Source organism: Ammospiza nelsoni, chromosome 10, assembly GCF_027579445.1.
Source record: "Ammospiza nelsoni isolate bAmmNel1 chromosome 10, bAmmNel1.pri, whole genome shotgun sequence".
Lineage (NCBI taxonomy): Eukaryota > Metazoa > Chordata > Aves > Passeriformes > Passerellidae > Ammospiza > Ammospiza nelsoni.
Window position 1 is genome coordinate 21,712,588 of NC_080642.1, and position 20,512 is coordinate 21,733,099.

At 43.8% G+C, this 20,512-nt stretch overlaps 1 protein-coding gene across 1 annotated transcript; it reads left to right on the plus strand.

Moving 5' to 3' along the window:
- The first annotated feature begins 200 nt into the window (after positions 1–200).
- On the plus strand, positions 201–20,135 carry PASK (PAS domain containing serine/threonine kinase). Its single transcript, XM_059479484.1, is given in 18 exon segments — positions 201–305; positions 1,175–1,378; positions 2,037–2,266; positions 4,223–4,393; positions 5,743–5,883; positions 6,139–6,273; positions 6,942–7,226; positions 7,581–7,677; positions 9,189–9,363; positions 11,892–12,745; positions 13,385–13,566; positions 14,050–14,217; positions 14,971–15,096; positions 15,751–15,885; positions 17,253–17,452; positions 18,705–18,838; positions 19,726–19,871; positions 19,874–20,135. Coding segments are annotated over 17 exon segments (3,405 nt in total). The 5' UTR covers positions 201–305; positions 1,175–1,215; the 3' UTR covers positions 19,937–20,135.
- Positions 20,136–20,512: the final 377 nt, after the last annotated feature.

Below are 20,512 nucleotides of genomic sequence, written 5' to 3' on the forward strand. Positions count from 1 at the left end.
GCCAATCAGAGCCCGCCGCCGCCGCCGCGCCACAGCCAATCGCGCGCAGCTGCCGCGCCCAGGAGGAGGGGCAGAGCCCCGCCCATGCCCCAGCGCCCCCATGGCCTCTCGGGAGTTGTAGTTCTCTGCAGGAGGGGTGGGTGTCTGCTCTCCCTCCGCCGGGACCTGCTCCCCCTTTACCGGCGCCTGGAGCGGGACGCGTTACGCGCTGCCTTCGGCCTCGTCCTCCCGCTTACAAACCCCTGGGAGGAGCGGCTATTCCCCTGCGGAAGGGCTTTCACCCGCAGCCTCTCCCCCCGGAGCAGGTCGGTTAAGCTGCCTCACGGAGCGCGGGCACCGCGTGTGGCGGCGGCGGCGGCGGCGGCGGCGGTGGCGGCGGGGAAGGGGAAGGGGAGGCCGGCAGGACCAACGAACCCCCGGGCACTCGAACTGTTTTGCCTCCTCCCGCGCTGGTGCCCCATTTGCTCCGCTCCGTGCCGCTCTCACAGCGCCCGTGCCCATTGGGTGCCGTGGCTGCTCAGTCCCTCCCGCCTCCCCTTCGCGCCCTCCGCCTGTGGCGGCCCGCCCTGAGGAGCCGCGACTGTGGCTGGGACCGGAGCGGCTCGTCCCGACCGGTCCTGTCCTGCTCTCTCCTGTCTTGTCCCTTCCGCTCCTGTCCCGTCCCGTCCCGTCCTGTCCCGTCCTCTCCTGTCCTTTCCCGTCCCCTCTCGTCCCGTCCCGGTGGGAGCCGCTGGGCGCGGGGGTCCTGGCGGCTCTCTGTGTGTGAGGGAGGGAGGGAGGCTGCGCTCCACTTGTTGTTTCAAAACTGTAAGTGACTTTCCAAATTACCCAGAAGTTTTGATCTCAAAGCCAGCAGAAAGTGGGGAGGGTGCTGGCGGGGTGCTGAGCAGCTCTGACAGAAAGAAATGCGTTATTGGTCACACAGAGTTGGAAGGGACTCGGAAGGATCACGGAATGCAACTTTTCAGCGAATGAAAAGTCCACAGGGGGATGGAACCCTCTACTGGGAAGGATGCCAAGTCAGCTCTGGAATAACCCCACAGCCATAGCAGGATGCTCAGGAATGAGCGTTCTGCTGTCACCACAGGGTTGTGGCTGGGTCAGAAGGCATCGTGACCTGCCAGCGTCTTTCCCTGCTGCCAGCCTCACTCTGTGTCCTTTGATTCTCTTGCAGATGGTGGCTCCAGAGGCCTGGCTGGCGACCAGAGTGTGCCCATGGCTTACAGCCCCTCTGAAGGGGCCCTTGTGTCTTCATCAGCAGGCTTAGTCCTTACTCACCTGAATGACTCTGATACTCTGAGTAGATCCTTCCCCTCGGGCAGCAAAAGCAGGAGAAGTCGCCTCTCTTGGCTCTGTCAGCTTGGAGCATCACTGCCTGGTGAGCACTCCTGTGAGACTGAGTTCCCATGGAGCTTTTGGGCACTTTCAGATCTTCCCCTTCCTCAAACCTAGAGATAACAGCAATATGTATCTGCCAGGGTGCACTTGTTCAGTGAGCCATGGATTTGCTGCAGGCTGGGAGGGTTTATAGGGAAAACATTACTGGATAGGTGCTCACAGAGCCTTTGAAAATTGTAGTGCAATCGCTTGTAGCCTAAAACATTGGTGTGGACACAGGTATTTCAGTGTCACATGCTGTGAACAGTTAATTAAGTGGCTCCCAGCTAATGCAGTTTTTAATAAGGGCTTGAGCACTTACTGCAATTATTTAATGACTGTTTCATTGTTAATTAGAGAGATTTCAAAACATTTTAAAAACTGTTAAGTAAAAAATAAAAGTTAGCTAGTCTGGTTAAAACTTATGAAGGTTGGCAAGTTGTATGGACTAAGTTTATACGTTCCAGATTCAAAAAGAGAAATTTATTAGAATACTTTCCGCTTTCTTTAGTATCACTGATTTTAATTTCTTTAAAATTCTAGAAGCCTGGATTTTGGGATTACTTGACAGCTGCTTCAGCTGACAACTTTTTTATTCTTTAATCCATTCCTCTGATACTCCTGTTACAGCAACACTGCTGACCTTTATGTTTTCACAGGGGAGAAGTGGAGCTCTTACTGTTTGTCCTCTCTGACAGCTCGTAACATTTGTACCAGCAAAACTGGGCACTCATGGGCTCAGTGGGATTCTGCCTCTCTCTCTGCTTCCCCTGGAAGCTCCTGCTCCTTTTTGCACACCCCAGCTGGGGAGGAATCCAGCCAGCACCTCCCAGCTGCTGCACGCAACCCCAACCAGGCCATCTTCACTGTGGATGCCAGCACCACAGAGGTACCTGCAGCACAACCTGCAGCACTGAGCTGCCCACAAATGGCAGAGATTATGTGAAACAAGGCTGGAATGTCTGTTTTTCTCTTGTGTGTCTGCAGGGAATCAGTATCATGAGGGCATTTTGTAGTCTGCTCCAGCTCAGTGGTCTTCTAAAGGCTGATGTGTTTATTTCCATTGCAGATTCTATTTAGCAAAATACACAGAATAATACTGAGTCTTTTCTCAATCAGGCCAGGGAGGTTGTGGTCTCCCCATTCCTGGAAATGTTCTAGGCCAGGTTGGATAAGGCTTGGAGCAAGCTGGGCTGCTGGAAGGTGTCCCTGCCCATGGCAGGGGGGTGGAATAGATGATCTTTGAGGTCCTGTCCTACCCAAACCATTCTGGGATTCAGTGTTTCTATAAGAATGCAGCTGTGGAGTGACAGGAGGGAAGAAAAGAAGAGCAGAATGTGCTTCAAGCCTTCTCTCTGTAATCTGCAGTAATCAGTGTCATGAAGGCAGTTTGTAGCCTGCTCCAGCTCAGTGGTCTTCTAAAGGCTGTTGAGTTTATTTCCATTGCAGGTAGCAAAATTATTTCCATTGTAGTTAGCATAATGCACAGAATAATAGCAGAATACACAGAATAATAGCAAAATACACAGAATATTAGCAGAAGCAAGGATGTGTTGAGTATTTTCTCAGACAGTCCAGGGAGGTTGTGGAATCCCCATTCCTGGAAATGTTCTAGGCCAGGTTGGACAGGGCTTGGAGCAACCTGGGCTGGTGGAAGGTGTCCCTGCCCATAGCAGGGGGGTGGAATAGATGATCTTTGAGGTCCTGTCCTACCCAAACCATTCTGGGATTCAGTGTTTCTATAAGAATGCAGCTGTGAAGTGACAGGAGGGAAGAAAGGAAGAGCAGAATGTGCTTCAAGCCTTCTCTCTGTAATCTGCAGTAATCAGTGTCATGAAGGCAGTTTGTAGCCTGCTCCAGCTCAGTGGTCTTCTAAAGGCTGTTGAGTTTATTTCCATTGCAGGTAGCAAAATTATTTCCATTGTAGTTAGCAGAATAAACAGAATAATAGCAGAACTCGCAGAATAATAGCAGAAGCAAGGATGTGTTGAGTCTTTTCTCAATCAGGCCAGGGAGGTTGTGGTCTCCCCATTCCTGGAAATGTTCTAGGCCAGGTTGGATAAGGCTTGGAGCAAGCTGGGCTGCTGGAAGGTGTCCCTGCCCATGGCAGGGGGGTGGAATAGATGATCTTTGAGGTCCTGTCCTACCCAAACCATTCTGGGATTCAGTGTTTCTATAAGAATGCAGCTGTGGAGTGACAGGAGGGAAGAAAGGAGGAGCAGACTGTGCTTCAAGCCTTCTCTCTGTAAAGTATCAACCCTGAAATGTGTTTGTGGTGGCACAAGATTTCTTTATCTGCCTCAGTAAACATTTCATTTGCATTGGGAGGGGAGGATTTCTCTGTTCCTGTCCTGAGAGGAATCTAAAATGGGGTCCTGATGCCTTTAAAGAGCTGTGCCATGTTTCAGCTTGAACTGGCAGTTTGAGTTTGCCCACTTTGGAGACACTGAGTCCCAAATTGCTCCATTGCCCAGCTCCAGGGGCCAGTGACTGCTGTGATCACTGCACACCTCTGAGCTTGGATGCAGTTTTGTGGCTTGCCTGAGGTTTGTTTGCAAATATAACTTTGTAGTTTTGCCTCCATGGATGTCATTGTTTGCAGTTAAAAGGAAGCAGGAAGCCTGAAAGGAAAGCAATGTCCCAAAACCTCTTAACCAAAAAGATGTGTGGGCAAGGGATGTCCTAGAAAAAGAATCTATCATGAACTCAGAATTGTAAAGAGCCATTTAATTTCCACCAAGAGAAAGGGATATTATAAGACATTAAAGCAACAACCTGAGGAGATGATGAGCTCTTAAAAAAATTTATTCTTTGTTTAGGTTTGGTTTTTTCTGTTCTTTTCTAGATCCTCGTGGCCAATGACCAAGCTTGCAAGTTGCTTGGGTGCAGCGGTCAGGACCTCATTGGTCAGAAGCTGTCCCACTTGATATCCAAATCTGGCCAAGAGGCATGGGAAGCAGTGGGGGAGGAGTACCTGGAGACCTCTGACTGTTCAACAGTGGTGTCAGGAGCTGTGGTATGTCAAATGTTCAAGGAAATATTCTCTACCACATAAAGTGGTTTTGTAAGCTTTGGCTTTGAGATTTTTTTACATTTTCTGTATAATATCCAGGTAAATTTAACTCCTTGGGCATTTGGCAATTGTGTCATTTGCAGGACTGCTTGGTTTAAAAATTTGCAGGTGTGGGAATTCAAAGGGCAAAAGATGATTTAAGGGGACACCCATGAGAATCTTGCAGCTCTCAACACATGGAGTCACTGTGACATGATCAAATCAGAAATTAAAGGACATTACATTTTTTAGAAGTTGCTTAACAAGGAAAAGGTCTAGTGTGGAAAATTTCCCAATTGACTGGTCCTTTAAAATGTGTTTAAATTTTTTTTAATATTTTCTTTTAAAATATATTTTAAATCTCAATTTGGATTGTGCATATTGTAAAGGTTGAAGGCATTGAAATACTGTGAAATGTCTGTGTCAGAACACCATAGTTAGTGCAAAGGAGTGGAATTGCTATTTTGCCTAGAATGGGGTTATTTATAAGAGAACTGCATGAGAAAATCTCCATATTATTTTCTTTTGCTGCTGTTGTGATTTGCCACTAGAGAGTCCTTGGAAAATGAGCTCATATTCTTTCTGGTGTGTTATTTTTGAACTGAAATTGTTGGTATCTCAGAGCTTTATCTTCCTGAATCCTCAGCTGGATATGGGGTGGGGGCAAAGACCTAAGTTTGATTCAGTGAGAATTAAAATTAAATGTCTCACAGAGGCACTTAATGCAAGCTGTTCCAAATACTTTACAGGAGTCACTGTGTAAATCATAAAACCATTCTGTCAAGATAATATAAAAATCATAAAAGGCTTGGGATGAGCCTTGCAGGCTATAAGAGAAATAAACATTTTCTGATCTGAGAAGAATCTCCTCCCAAAAGAAATTAAACTGCTGTTTTTGCAGCTGAAAGTAAGGACTGTGTTACTAATGGGGAATGTTCATTAGCACCATGGGACATCCCTCAAATAGGGCATCTCTGAGAGGCACTTTACACTGAGTGCAAGATGTTAGAGTGGGACATTTATTATTCTGAAGTCTTTATGCCTTTAGACTTCCTGAGGTGAGGAGAGATGACACAAAAGTAACAACATTTTGTGTCTTATTTTCAGATATTTTAATCTCTGTATTAAAACTGTATAAAAATCTCTGTATTAAAACTGTTTGTTCCCATAAAATACTATTAAATAGTCAAGAAATGGTGTTTTTCTAATAATGATAGGGAGGTATCTTGGCTCAGTATCTTACTCCTGTTTGAAATTTGTTCTAAGTAACCAATCTTAGTAAGTCATTCTCCATTTCTGAATCTGGTGGGCAGGTGGATGTCATTGGCCACCTCAATGAGAAGATCCCTGTCTCAGTGTGGCTGAGACAAATAAGAAGCAAAGACACCCAACGTTGTGTGGTTGTGCTGGAACCAGTGGAGAGACTTTCAGCTTGTGTCTCCTTCACAGCTGAGGTAAGTGTTTTCCTAAAAATCAAATAGGATTGCAATTTGTGAGGGTTTTGTGGGAAGGGAAGGTGTCTGAAAGGCAGGTGTTTGTGAACATGGAGTGTGTCCATGCAGGGACAAAGCAGGGCTGGGCATGCAGGAGCTGTGCTGGATCTCTGCTGAGGCTCTGCTTAGGTAACTGCAGAAGCCATTGTCAAAGCATTGAGTGAACTGTGGCTAAAATGTTAAAATTTTAACAATCCTGTAAATTTTCCTCACCAGGGAAACATTACATCCTGTGATCTCCTTTATGCTCATCTCCATGGCTACCCAACATTGGAAGCAGTAGTAGGACTCCACATAAAGGACCTGATTCCTTCTGTGCAGATCCCTCCTCTAGGCAAAAAAATCCCAAAGGTACAGTATGAGCACCAACCTCATTCTTCCATAACCTTCCCATTTGGGGTGCAGGCTGCTTTCCCTCCTTACACAACAGAAGAAAGAAGGTTTCCTTTTCAGAGAGAAGCCTGATTCCCCTGAAAAGTGTGGGCTGCTTTTTTGTGGAGCAGCTGTCTGAAGAGTTCCTAACCTGGGATAAGACCATGTCCTGACCTCTCACTGGAATCTGTCCTGGTCAAAGACATTTTTCTCCAGTCCTAGCTGTAAGACACTGTGCTCTCTTTGTAAGCTTTTTCAGATTCCTTCTAATTCTTTAGCCCATTTCAATCATGTCTCTCTGAGGAGTGAAAGAATAACCAGGTCTTGTAAATGCCATGAAAATGGGCAGATAGGGAGTTGAAGGAGGCTTTCTTGTGAATGCCTAATTTTTTGAAAAGCTGCAGCATAGACTGGTCTTCATCTTCAGGAGATTTATTTAGTAGTTCAACACTGGATTCCAAATCCTTGAAAAAACAGATGTTGTTAATTTTGATACTCACAAGATTGCTTCCTTTTCTTTTCCTGCTCCTTTTTCCTGAGAATTCCTATGCCATTTTATATGAACAATGCACTAAACCCCAAACATTTGTTCAATTAGAGGTTTTATTTGAGTTTTATTTGGTTGGGTTTTTTTTTCTTTGATTCAGAGCCTCAGGATCCAGCGAGCTGCAGGCCAGTGCAGAGAGGGCAGCATGTTTCCTCTCAGTTTAAAGCTGGAAGTCACCCAGCTGGAGGAGCAGCAAGCAGGGCAGAAAGATGGGATTCCACAGGCAGAAGGATCTCTCCCAGGCTATCAGTACTCTGCTACAGTTGTGGTTTTCTCCACCATCAGTGGCCTGATCACTGTCCAGTCAGATGGGATCATCTGTGGCATCACAGATAGTTTTGCTTTAATGCTCTTTGGCTATGAGAAGAAGGATCTGTTGGGAAAGGTAAGAAAAGTTCATATCCTCCCTGAAGACTGATCCATGTGGCAGCACACCCACTGGAATTGTGAAGCTGTTTTACACTCCTTGCCATCCCAAAACCCCTGTGTTCCACATGTTTGGTGTGGGATGACATGAGAATTCCCATGCTGGAATTGCTGAGACTTGCAGAGCTGAGGAGCTGCTATGGATTTCAAGTGACCCAAAGCAATCTGCACAGTTCTGTGTTCTCCCCTGGTCCTGTGGATCCCTTTTGCCTGGCTGTCCATGAGAATCAGGCTCCCAGACAGGGACTGTCAGCATTTACCCCTGTCCTGTGAGAGTTGCCTTAGCTTTATAAGGTTTCCTTCTTTGTTTTAGAACATTACATTCCTGATCCCTGGTTTCTATAACAACATGGGAAGAAGCAGTGGCTGCTCTTTGCCTTTCCCTCTGGATGATCCCACAGGGACAGAAGGTGAGTGCCTTTTGGAAGGTGTCACTGCCTGCCACAGCTGGCTCTGCCTGCTGTAACCAAGGGGAAAAGAGCAGAGACAAGAGGTTCACCCACAAAAAAGAGAACATTCTTCACAAAAGCAATGCCCCTCCATGCAGTTTTTAAATCAGGTTTCCACTGTAACCTCAGGTAAAGAGGATTTTTCACCTAAGATTGAGCTTCTTTCTTTGTTGCCAAGAAGATAAAACTGAATATCCAATTTGGGAATCACAGTGAGCATAGAGAACACTTTGTACTTAACAAGCACTTCCCTTCTCTCCCTTCCTTGCTAGGACCCTGTGGTATTTTAAAATGTGTAAAATATAGCTTTTGTGACTGTATTGCAGCAGAGCTGTAGCTACTTGGGATTAATATTTTAAGGGAAAATCGAATATTCTGAGTTGGCTTGTGCTGCTGGCTAATAGTCAATGTTATGGTTGCTGTATTTCAATCAGGGAGGCATCTCTTATTCCCCGATGAAGTTTGCATCAGAATTTACCAAAATTTACCAAAATTTTTACTTCTCTAAACACAGCATGAAAAAACAGAAGCAAAGAAGCTTCATATTTCCTTATCTGTCTTTTCCAGCCAGCTCTGCCCAACACGGAGAACACCAGCAAGTTCATGCTTTCACCCATATCACATTTTAGGCTGGTTTTATCTCCTTTTTTCCCCCTATTTTTTTATCTTTGCTTTGAAATGCAGGTCTGTGCTGAAACCAATGCACCCCACTGGAACAAAGAAGACTTGGTAAACAGTGTATACAATTTCTTAGGTAATTCTTTGATGAAATGATGCCTCTAATCTAGGACTAGTTCTGTTCTTCAGTGAGGAAGCATTGCTGGCACTCAGCTGTTAGTAATTAAAGGATTGTTCTAGATTCAAAGCCAGATTTGTTCACTCATTACCTTCTTCTGCAGCAATAATTCTTGGTTTACTTCATCTTCCAAACTCATGTTTTTCTTCTGATCTGCTGTCACTAGGGAAGGAAAGAACTTCATCTCCTCTTCTTGCAAACATGTTTATATTCTTTTTTTATATTGCAGCTTCAGTGAGTTACATAAATCCAGTCCAAAACTTTTCATTATATGGGTTTGAAATGGGCTCTATATATGTGGTTTGAGCTTTTTTTTTTTTAATGCTGCTGCTGTATGATCATTTTAATTTCAGTCTCTTTACATTATTGGCATTTTTTTAGGCCTCTGAACTTCAATTCAAGTAGCTAACATGTGATACCAATATCTGCCCAAGGGCTTTGCTAGCAAAGCAAATTTTGGCAACCCTAAAACATGTAGATTCCTTCATGTGGTGACTTCAAAGTAGAATGGAATGCTTGTATTTTGACTGTTTTGCCTCAATCAAGCCTTTTATACTCAGTTCCTTAGGAAAAAGACAGACCAAGGCAGTTCCAAGTTTATTTTTAATCCCTGTAGCCTCTGAAGCCTAAATATAAAAGTTTAAATTGGTGTGGTTTTGTTTCCTGTTTGGTACAGGGAGCAGCTTCTTGGCTGCATCTTCAGCACACCTTCTGTCAAGAGATGAAGAGCAGAAATTGGAGCAACAACACAAAGATGACAAATTAATACATGATGAGAATAAACACAGGAATGGGACCAGTTTCTTTTCTCCTCCCTCACCTCCTGAAGCAGCATCCACCCCCAATAACAGGTAGGCATTTCACAGACTGCATATTCACTTGGCAAAATGAAGAGCTGTGGTGGCAATCACCAGCAAAAGCTGGTTTTTTTCACCTGTTTGATGTCTGTGGGAAGGTGTAGCAAGAGCCTTGCATGCTTTGCTGTCTTTAGAATCTGAGTACTGTTTGCAAGACAGGCTTGCCTTAGATTTTTATTTTTATCTGCACAAGCTACCATTGTAAAGGTGCAGAAATTCCAGCTCTAAAGGGGACCAAATGTTTCATCCAGACTAAGGGAATTAGGCTCACTAATCATGAATAGTGGATGTTTATCTCCCTCCAGCTGGTGTGGCACTGAAATCAGGTTACCTGGGGGGAATTCTAAGTGTTATTCCTTCTGGTGCTTGGCATAACTGTCAGGTCATCCATTAAAACAGGCTACCGTGTTCCTGAAGTCCAGCCATTTTTTCTTATACATTTCCAGATATTTTTTCCTGTTACAAGGCTATAAATTCTGTATTAGTACATATCTGATGCTCATGGCCTACTTTAAGTCAAATTTTAAGCCTTCCACATTAACAATTCTGCTACAGTTGTGGTTTTCTCCACCACAGTAAATATTTACTATCCATTTTAAGGTATAGACTTACAGCACAGCTCTTGCTGCTTTTTAAAGTGGCTGAGAGTGTTATTTTTGTGCTCTCCTGGTTTACATCTCTCATATCATACTTGTAAGTAAGGACTGTAAGTGTGCTCTGCTTCATTGTTTTTCTGTGCTGCATTTTTACTGATGGAAATGTTTGTAAAACACCTTGGGCCATGGATGGATTATTAAAGGTATAGTTTCTGCATTTATTTATTTCTTATCTATTTATATGAACTCTATAAAGCTGTATTAAGCTTTTGTATTTTCCCTGTTAGAGATTTTTGAACGTGGCATAATTCTGGAAATCAATGAATATTTTAAGCAAAGAGATTTTTGAACATGGCATAATTCTGGAAATCAATGAATATTTTAAGCAAACATTTAGGTGGATAAAAAGGTTTGAAATGGGATCATTTTAAAACTCATCACACAAGTGACCCAATGCAGATATTCTGCATACTTCCTAAACAGTTATTATTAATGTTTAATAATATTAATTATTAATGGCCTAACATAAAACTAATTGATTTAGTCTAAAATATTACAGGCATAGCTGTTTTTTCAGGGCTTGAGTTTCTGTCAAAGCATATCTCCAAACCCTGGTGGATGGAGATATCCCTCTCCTGTTGGACAGACAAGGAAACTTCTGTTTTCAGGACTGGAAGCATCCTGCTGAGATCTGAACAGCCTAAGCACTAAATTGACTTAAAAGATGAATCTTGAGCATGATGCTATTAATACCATCAAAGTTCTTTAGTAAAAATAGATTATAAAAGCATTTATATTAGTTGTTCTTAATGCTGTTGTAGAGACATTTGTATAACCTCGTGTAAGTGTCCCAACAGATATCCCTGGAGGTTTGTTAGCAGAATATTTTAGGCAAAACCCTCTCAGCCCTGGCTGTGGCTGGTTGGGAAGTGGGCCTTCAGAAGCAGATGTTCTCTGCACAAAAACTCATTTGGACTGTTTGATTTGGGCCTATAAAGCTGGACCCATTTTTGGGCAAACTTGGTGACCTCACCTGCAAGTGGATGCACTGCAAAGGATTTTCCCAATTTCTGGGAAGAATTCTCCAGCTCTTCACTGAAAAAAAGTTGCTGCCCAGCAATTGCAGGCTCTGGATGATGGTAAATTATTTAGGCAATTGCTGATGGATCCTTCTCAATCACTTTTCTTTCTCCTATAATAATGATTAGATGCATCACCTTGCTTGGTTTTGCTTGTTGCTAAAGCTGAGTGGGTAATAACCTTATTGTTTTATCAAATGTATCTTTTTTCTTCTGTGTTGCCTCAATATTTATAGTAAAATAAGATCATTCTTCCAATGGTGTCTGTGCCCATTCCATCACCCCCATTAATGTGGCAAAACACCTCCCATGTGTATTATGGGGTTTTTTTGTAGTGGTAAATGGTTTGTGATTTACATTTAGAAATTAAGCTAGAGAAGGGAATTGTCCATAGGGAAAGAATGTCATTTGAGTGTACCTGCTCTTCTTTGGTAAATTTGTCAGGATTTTGGATGCCTTTTGCTGCCTTTTGCTTTTAAACTTGAAATAAATCTATTGGTCCAGGTTTTAAATAGTGACCACATTTAAATGGGTATTATACAGTAGGACAGTTTTCTTATTTTGTAATCATGATGTTGCTGATAACTTTGAGTCTTTGCACTGAGGGCAGCCTTGTTTCAGATGGGCTCTCAGCCCACCAGAGCCTTATCCCAAAAGCTGGCTTGGCACAATCAGAGCAGTGGCACAGGATAGAACAGTGGAAACTTCAGGATCAAATAATGCTCAAAAGATGCTCTCTGCAAGGCTCTGACTCACAACAGTGGGATTTAGGTCAGAACTTGGAGACTGCAGAGAGAGCAGTCACAGTGCAGGATCTCCTGCAGTAACTGTTGCCTGCTTGTTCCAGACCAGAAGAAATTCTAAATGCCCCAGGCTGTGAGGCAGAGCAGCTGCCTTCTGCAGCCACCTGGAACTCACCTGGAACACCAACACTGGATGAGCCATGGCCTGGGACAGCTCTGACCTGCAGACAAGGCTTGAAAAGCCACACGGTTCCAAGGCAGGTGTCAAAAACAAACTCGATGTGTGATGCAAAACATTCCAGCCTGGAGCATGTTGCTGGTGACAACTGCCTGCTAAATGATCCTTCCACCTTCTTTGCATGTGAAAGAAAATCTGGCTGTGATGTTTGCTCAGGAGATAAACCAGGCTGCAGTGCTTGTGCACCAGGAGCTGCCACAGCCTCTGAAGACGTGGAAGAATCTGAACTGAACTGTATTTGCTCTGGCCTTGAGGTACTGGGGCTGAATGCTGGTGCCAAGGGGAGCTCAGGCAGTTCTGTGGGTGTTACTGCAGCTCTTGCAGGAGGATGCTGCTCTGATGTGATAATTGACACCAATGGTGCCTTTTCCACTCACCAGGGAAAGCAGCTGCTGGGTGCTGCTGCCACAGGAGCTGATTCTGCATGGCTGGCCTGCAGAAGGCATTTACAAAACTCTGAGGAATCCTCCAAAGCATTTCCTGAGCAACCTGAAACCCTTGCAGAACCTGTGGGGGACAGCTCCAACAGAAATCCCCTGAAAAGCAAAGGCAGGCCTGAAGAGCACTGTCAGTTCCTCAGGCAGCAAAATATGGAGATCAAAGTAACATCCACCCCAGTGAGAGAAGAAAGCAGGCTAAATCCAGCAGCTCCTTTGGCCTGGGAGATTCTGGAAGGCAGCTACACTGGGAATTGCTGTCACAGAGATGGTTCACAGTTCAGTAAGTGAAACCTTGTCCCCTTCCCAAACTCTTATTGGGGTGCTCTTTTTCACCCACAGTTTTGCAGAATGCACACAGTTCTGGTTAGAAGCTCACAGTGGAGAGGAAGGAAGAAGCATCTAGAAGAAAAAAAATGGTATTTAAGTGTACCCAGAGGGTATCAGAAAAGAAGGTGGTATAAAATACAAAGTTGGTAAGAAATTAATCCTTACTGAAAAGTCAGAAATACTCTCAAAACACAATTTAAAAGTCTGAACCTGATAAGTTTTTCTGAATAGAAAATACAAACTCCACTGTAAAACTGTAAATTAAAATTATATAATGGAATTTGCTTCATTCACTGCTGCAGCTGCATTCAGTGGCTTGTTGAATAAAATCCCTGTTTTTATGTAATCTAGAATAACTGTGAAATGAATAATCACAATTGGACACTGACAAGTCACTGCTGGAGGTAGCTGATGGGTACCTCTAGAAGAGCTGTGCTGGTGTCAGCCCCTCTGATGATTCTTTACTGAGCAGCTGTTCCCCAAATTCTGAACTTTTTGTCAAGAGCTCTGAATTTTGTCCTAAAACATCTGTGGTCTTGTTCAACACCAAAGTTACATTCTACCATTTCCATTTCCTCACCTGTTTCTGCAGGCATACACTTTGAGGTGAAATGTGCAGAGCTGCAGGATCCCACTGTGCTTTTCTGTGTCTGGGTGGTGAAACACATTTCACAGAGCCAAAAAGAAGCTCTAGCAAAGACTCAGCATCTCCTTGCCAGCCTGGCCAACTCTTCCCAGTCTGTTGCTGATCTTTCTACTAAAATTCTTGGAGAAGTAAGGAATCCTACCTTTGAATATTGAGCATTTCTCTCCTTGTTTGACTGCTAAGCTGCAGCTAAAGTCAAGAAGATTTTCATATTAATGACATGAATTGGTGGGGTGGATGTTGCTGTTTCTTTTTTTTTCCTACTTTTTTTAAATATACTAAAACAAAATCTCAGTTGTTATTTTGTAACACTTCTGGTGTTACCTTTCCAGCCTGAACAGTGCAGTTCCAAACTGCAGGATACTCACTATCATTTATATATATATATATATATCTATATCCAAATATATATTTATACACATACATATATAACATATATATATATGTTTTATATATATATATATATATATATAGTGCAGTTCTACCAAACATTCCTCATTTTTCTGTCCTTGCAGATGTGTATGTTCTTTTCAGTGTTTATTAATTTTATAAATGTGATTCTGTGCCTGTTCATTTTTTGCTGTTATTGTAACCCATATATCTGTACTTAGGCCATCAGATCATCTTCACTTTTCAACAATTCCCAAAGAGCTGAAGATCTTGAAGGATTAGGAGCATGTGAGGGAGAATATGCAAAACATTACAGCACTCTCAATCTTATTGGCAAAGGTGCTTTTGGCTTTGTCTGGAGTGCCAGGAGCAAGAAAGATCAGCAGGAGGTGAAGTATTTCTTGTTGCTCTATTGCAATAATAATTTAGGATGAAAACTGAAAGGCTGGAGCATTCATTTTCTGTTAACATTATACTGTCAAAAGCTTCTCTTTGGTAGTTTGGGGTTTTGTTTTGTTTAAACAGAAATCTGCAATGGAAACAGGACAGCAAAACATTTGCATTGATGTTGTGTATAAATGTTACCTGAGACAACAGGTGCAGAATGAGTTAATGAACTAATTAATGCAGCTAATTGAACCTACTGAAAGAAGCAGGCATTAATCTTAACAGAATTACAGGTTTTAGTCTTCTGTTACTAAAGAGAATGGCAAACCTCAAAATGTTTATTGTGCCATGACTCAAGAAAGGGAAGTAGATGTGTTGGGATGATGGCACCTCCTCTTTTCCAGGAGAAGCATTTTGGGTTTTCAGAGGGCAGGTTCTGGTGTTTCTCCCTGCATGGATGTTCAGTGTTCATTTCCCTCCACTGCACCCATGTGCTGCAACTGCTTGATAAGGGAGCTGCCTTGCCAAAGCCTTTGGAGTTCAGAGCAGCAATAAATAGATTCCATTTATGTGCATCATTTAGCTTCCAGGACTAAATTAATTTAAACACATTCAAATATACTCTGAGCTATTCACATGGGGTTGCTTCCATGCCTCTGGTAATATGAGGCACTAACAGATTTCCTGCAAATTAATTTACCTGACACTCCAAGGCATGCTTTGGCAGATGATGCTGAATGCTGTTGTCTGTGTAGGTTATTGTAAAGTTCATCTGGAAGGAGAGGGTGCTGGAGGACTGCTGGGTGGATGATCCTGACCTGGGGAGGGTCACTCAAGAAATTGCAATCCTGCAGAAGCTGCAGCACCCCAATATCATTAAGGTACAGTGGCTGGGAATTGATGCAGTTTGCACTGCACCAGGTGGTTTGTTTGCATGCTGGGTGCCTGGTGTTCCTCTTCAGGAGTGAAGTGTCTTCTACTGAATCTGCCTTTTCAGGAGAGAAAGGAACCTGTTTATTCTGCTTTGTTTTGGAGGGTGGGTCACAGCAGATTTTCCACATTTTTACCCCAAACTGATCTGAAGATGTGATTCTTAACAAAAAAAAAAAGCTATTTCAAGATAAGATGCATATCTTGGAAGTGTGATGTCACATCTGAACATGTACCAACCAGTTCAGTAAATAACCTGGACACATCTTGTTTCATACTCTTTGTTTTGAGGTTGCTTGTTTTGGTTTTGGAGTTATTGGGGGGTTCTCATTGGGGTTTGTTTTGTTTGGCTGTTTTTGGGGTTTATTTTGTTTTTTGTTGGTTGGTTTGTTTTTTGCTTCAGAAAGAGAATTCCTCTCAGATTTAATTCTCCTCCCAGTTTTAATTCTGTACTCTTTTCTAGAAACATTTGTGCTCAGTGAAATGAGACTTTAAAGATTATAATATATAATTAAATCTCCAAGAGGAGAACAGTGTTTGTTAAAAAAAAAAAAAGGCCCTTTTTGAGGATGAAGAACATGATTAAACATGTCTTTTATTTATAGGTGCTGGATGTGTTTGAAAATGAATGCTTCTTCCAGCTGGTGATGGAGAAGCATGGATCTGGTCTGGACCTCTTTACATTTATTGATAATCAGCCCAACCTGGATGAGCCATTAGCAAGTTACATATTCAGACAGGTGAGAGCAGAACTGCTGCCTGCAGGTGAGAATTGGTTAATGTAAGAACCAGGACTCTGTTCTGGTTAATACTGGCTGACAACTGGCACTGGAGTTGTCTCAATACCTGCAGAACATTTCCTCACCATTCTGTAGGGCTGATTGAAATGCTGCCTGCAGAAACCTTGTTAAGGTTTACTTAGAAACAACAAAAAACCTTTTCCAGGACCTTCCTGCCTGTGAGGTTTCCTGGGGAGCCATGCCCCCTCAGCTCGCAGCCCCTGTCACCCAGACACGTCATGTAGCACTCACATTTCCTCTGAGGGAGGAGGAAAACTCACAGAAGCTGCCCCAAGCCTGCAAAAAGCCACATTTTCACTTACTTCAGGCCTCAGTTTAGATTGGTTACAGGGGTAAAGGGCTCTGCTCTTTAAATCAAGAAATTATATTGGATTTTAAGGTGGCATAATGCAAAGTAACACAGAGTAGTTTCCCATGAGCCAGGAGCTGGCCTGAGGGCTGAACTGTCCTTTGTTTAGCGAATAACCACAGCAGCAGTCCCCAGGTAATTTCTCCTCAGAGTTTTGGAATAAATTCTTGCTTTAGGATATGCAAGAATTGCTGTGCATGTGGTAACCTCCCCCACACCCTTGCTGTGCCCACCCTGCCCTCACCTGGGGTGCTGATGGAAGCCAAAAGTGTCCCTTTAGCCTTGTGATGGATCAGCCCTTTCCCTAACCCAGCCTGGGGTTTGCAAGGCTGAATTATTCCCTCAGATCTGCACTGCATTTCTCTGCAGAGGCAGATTTGTATTATAAATAGAAACTTTGCTCCCTCAGCCATCTGCTTTTCTTGTTAAAAACATTGTAGGAGTCAGGATCATCTCCAAGGTGATATCATTCTCATATTATCCTTAATTATGGCATTAAAGCATGAATCGTGCAGGAAAAAGAATGGGGTTTAGGAGTGACTGTGTTATTTATACCACACTTGGCTCTCAAATGCTTTGTCATCCTGCAGCATGGAAGGCACACAGTAAAATATCCTTCTGGAGAAACCAAAGGACCCTCCAAATGAACTGGGATAAAAATAGAGCAACTTGCAGGATTGTAGCTGCAATGCTCTCAGTCACATCCTGACTGCAGCATCCCCTCCTCCTGCACATCTGTGAGATGAAAGCAGCAAAATCCCTTTAAAGTGTCTCTTCCAAGAGCACTGCAGCAGTGATGACAGGCAGGCCTGAGGCCATTTCAGTTTCCATAATTAGGATGTAAATCTTGTTTAGGCAGTGTCAAAACAAGCCAAAATGTGGCTCTGGGAAAGCTGTGATGCTGCATCAATAATTCAGGGACTCTGTAGTAACACCCAGTTCCTTCTGTCTTTTCTAGCTTGTATCAGCTGTTGGGTATCTCCACTGCAGGAACATCCTTCACAGAGATATCAAGGATGAAAACATTGTCATTGCTGAAGATTTCACAATTAAATTAGTAGATTTTGGTTCAGCTGCCTACCTGGAACCTGGAAAATTATTTTATACCTTCTGTGGGACAATTGAATACTGCTCACCAGAAGTGCTGTCTGGCAAACCGTATGTCACCCTCTGAAAAGTCATTTTTGTGCCATCACACCAAAAATTACCCATGTGGGCAGGGCTGGAACAGAGAAGCCAAGCTGCTGTGCCATTGGAATGCTGCTAGAGCATCCCACCACAGGAAATGCAGCGAGATTTAAGGCACTGCAGTGGCAGAAATCACTGTGAAGGTCTGAGTGCACACAAAGTAGGGCACTCTAGTGACAGAAATCAAGTTGTAAAAGCTTGAATTTGTACAAAGTAATTTCTAAATCTGTTGTCAGGCTTTCTCTAGCAAAAGCTGCTCTTTCAGAGAGGTGGAGCAAGCAAGCAGGTATTGCTGTTGATTGCACCTTCTTGCTTTGTATCCTCCCACTCTCATCCTCTCTGTTCTCTTTTTTACGTGCTTCCCTCTGTTTGAATTCTTGCAGTTTGATCCCTGTTCACTCCCCACAGATTTTTGTACTCCTTGGGACTCAAGGATTCTTCCCTTGCAGCTTCTTTTGCTGCTGTTTTGGATGTGCTGCCTAAATCTTGGCTCTCTTCCCTCTTGTGTCCCTCTCCAAGTGCTCTGTACCTGGCAGCTGGTGCTCTTGTGGCTGCTCCACAAGGAAGCCTGCCCATCAGAGGGGATTTTACAATTTCACAGTAATTTTTTACAATTACTGCTGTAATTGTACATGCCTGGATGGATCTTGCTCCCCCTTCACAGCTGTTTCCATGGGTCCTCCTCCTAAAGCAGTGAGGGGAGAAGCAATGCAAGGAAGGGAGGAAATTCCTGCTGGGAATGAGATGAAAGGTGAAGCAAGCAGCTCTGCCCTGGGAGTTCCACCTCTTACTGTGTGAAGGAACTGGCTGTTTTCTCTGATGGAATTGAGATAGTTAAGAGTTTTTTCCAAGTAACTTTTGTTTTGAAAGGGCTGGGAGGATGTGTTTGCTCTTTCAGTTAAATATTTACTTGACAGCTTTGGCTGATGATGAAGAAGGTGGAGGGGTAAGTTCTTGTCAGCAGCTTACATATGTGGAAGTCTTACACCTCATACTCATCAACAGAAACTGGTTGGCTGTTCTGTGGCTGGTTTTATTTCCTGCAGAAGGACAGTGCAGACTCCTCAAACACATGAGAACCTTCTTAGAATTCCCACAAACTTCCTATGTTAAAATATAAATTGGAAGCAAAGACTTTCAAGGCCCATTTTTTCTCTTCACTTTCTTTAGCATACAGCTCTGTAGTTGCAATCTGAGTTGAAGCAAGCTTATCTCTGCACAGGTACCATGGCCCTGAGCTGGAGATGTGGTCACTTGGCATCACCCTTTACACCCTGGTGCTTGGGGAGAATCCCTTCTGTGAGCTGGAGGAGGCCTTGGCAGCTGTCCTGAGTCCTCCTCGCCCCGTGTCTGAAGGTGAGCTTGGCTTGGTTTGGTCAGACAGGTGTCTGCTAAGGAAGGCAGGAGCCTCCCCTGAAATGGAGAATGTGAACCCTCTCCCTCTGAATTGTTATAGATTTGAAACTAAGGGGAGCTTTTAGGCAAAATATGGGAGCAGGAATAACAGTTCTTTACTGGGGAAGAAAATAAAAAGATAGAATAAACAATGCAGTACACTAAAACAACACTGCCAGAGTCAGAACCCAACCTGACACCCTGTGGGTCAGGGTGTTGGTGGCAGTCCCATTGGAATTGTGGCTCAGCCCTCCTGCAGTGTCAGGGGTGGTTCTGCTGGAGCAGGGATCCTGTAGAGAAGGATGGATTCTTCCTCTGAAGATCCAGTGGAAGGAGAGGCAGCTGCTGTTCCTCTGGGGAATCCCATGGAGAAGCCATGCTGGTGTCTCAAAACCTCTGGATTATATCTGGGTAGGAATGCTTGGCTCCTCCCCCTGGGCTCACATCTCCCAATGGGATGCTGCAGTTCTTATCAGCCATGCAGGGACATTCAATAGCTGTTATCAGCAGATGTCCCCCTGAGATAGGATTGGGTGTGGAAGAGATAAGGAAACTGCCCACTGAACAGAAGACAACTGCCATACAGATGGCAAATAGAATACAATCTGCTTGGCAATCCAGGACAGAGCTCTTGCCATTTGCTTTCCAAAGGGAGCAGATCTCCTGGGAAAGTATGAGCAGTGTTTTTCACCCGAAATAAAGGGGAAGACTGAAAAAATGCTCCCTAATGTGTTCTCTGATGATCTGCAGAGTTCAGGAGATTTGTCATTCTTTGAACACAGAGTGTATCTCTCATTCCCAACCTGCCTAAACTCCAGTCTGAGCCACCCTCTGCTGTCTCTGCCCAGGGCTCATGGATGTGCTGGCTGGGCTCCTGCACCCCGACCCGGAGCAGCGCATGACCCTGGCCAGGCTGGCAGGGGCTCCGTGGCTGCGCCAGCCTGTGAACCTGGCACATTACACCTGGCAGGAGCTGTTTGCCTCTGCTGAGCCAGCTGGCACCTCAGGCTAAAGGCTTCTTCAGCCAGGAACGACTTAGAAAAGTCTGAGCTCTGTTAGCAGGATGGGTCCCACCTGCTGATACCCACATATACTCAGTTTATTGCTGTTCTTACCCAGGACATGTTTCAAAAATGTGAGGCAAAGATGTAATGTTGTTTAAATTGTTCATAAATATTTTTATTGCCTGGTTTTGCTTTTTATATGTAGTTTATATATTTTTCTGAAAAGTGAATGAATAAATGAATGATAACATGTCTGTTGGGTTTCTGGAGTATGTGTGCACAAAGGAGACTAAAACCAGACGTGTAATTGCATGATTTGGGTGAGAGGGATGGGTTGGTAGTGTCCTTTTTTATAATACCAGTGTCCTGTGTATATTCAGGAAAACAGTCCTCGATTTTGATGAGGCAGAGATATCGGGAAGAAAGAAATAGATACAATAAAGAGAGCTTGGTCGAGAGATGGGTAATAGGTCAGGCGGGGACAGGCTGCTTGGGAGGAAGGCAGCAGTTTGGCCGGCTGCTGCAGCACTGCAGAGAAGCAACAGGACTCGTCTTAATTACTAATTAGCTTTGAATCCAGCTGTGCACTCTGCTATCTCCCACAACCTGCCCTCACCTGCGTTCTGTGGCA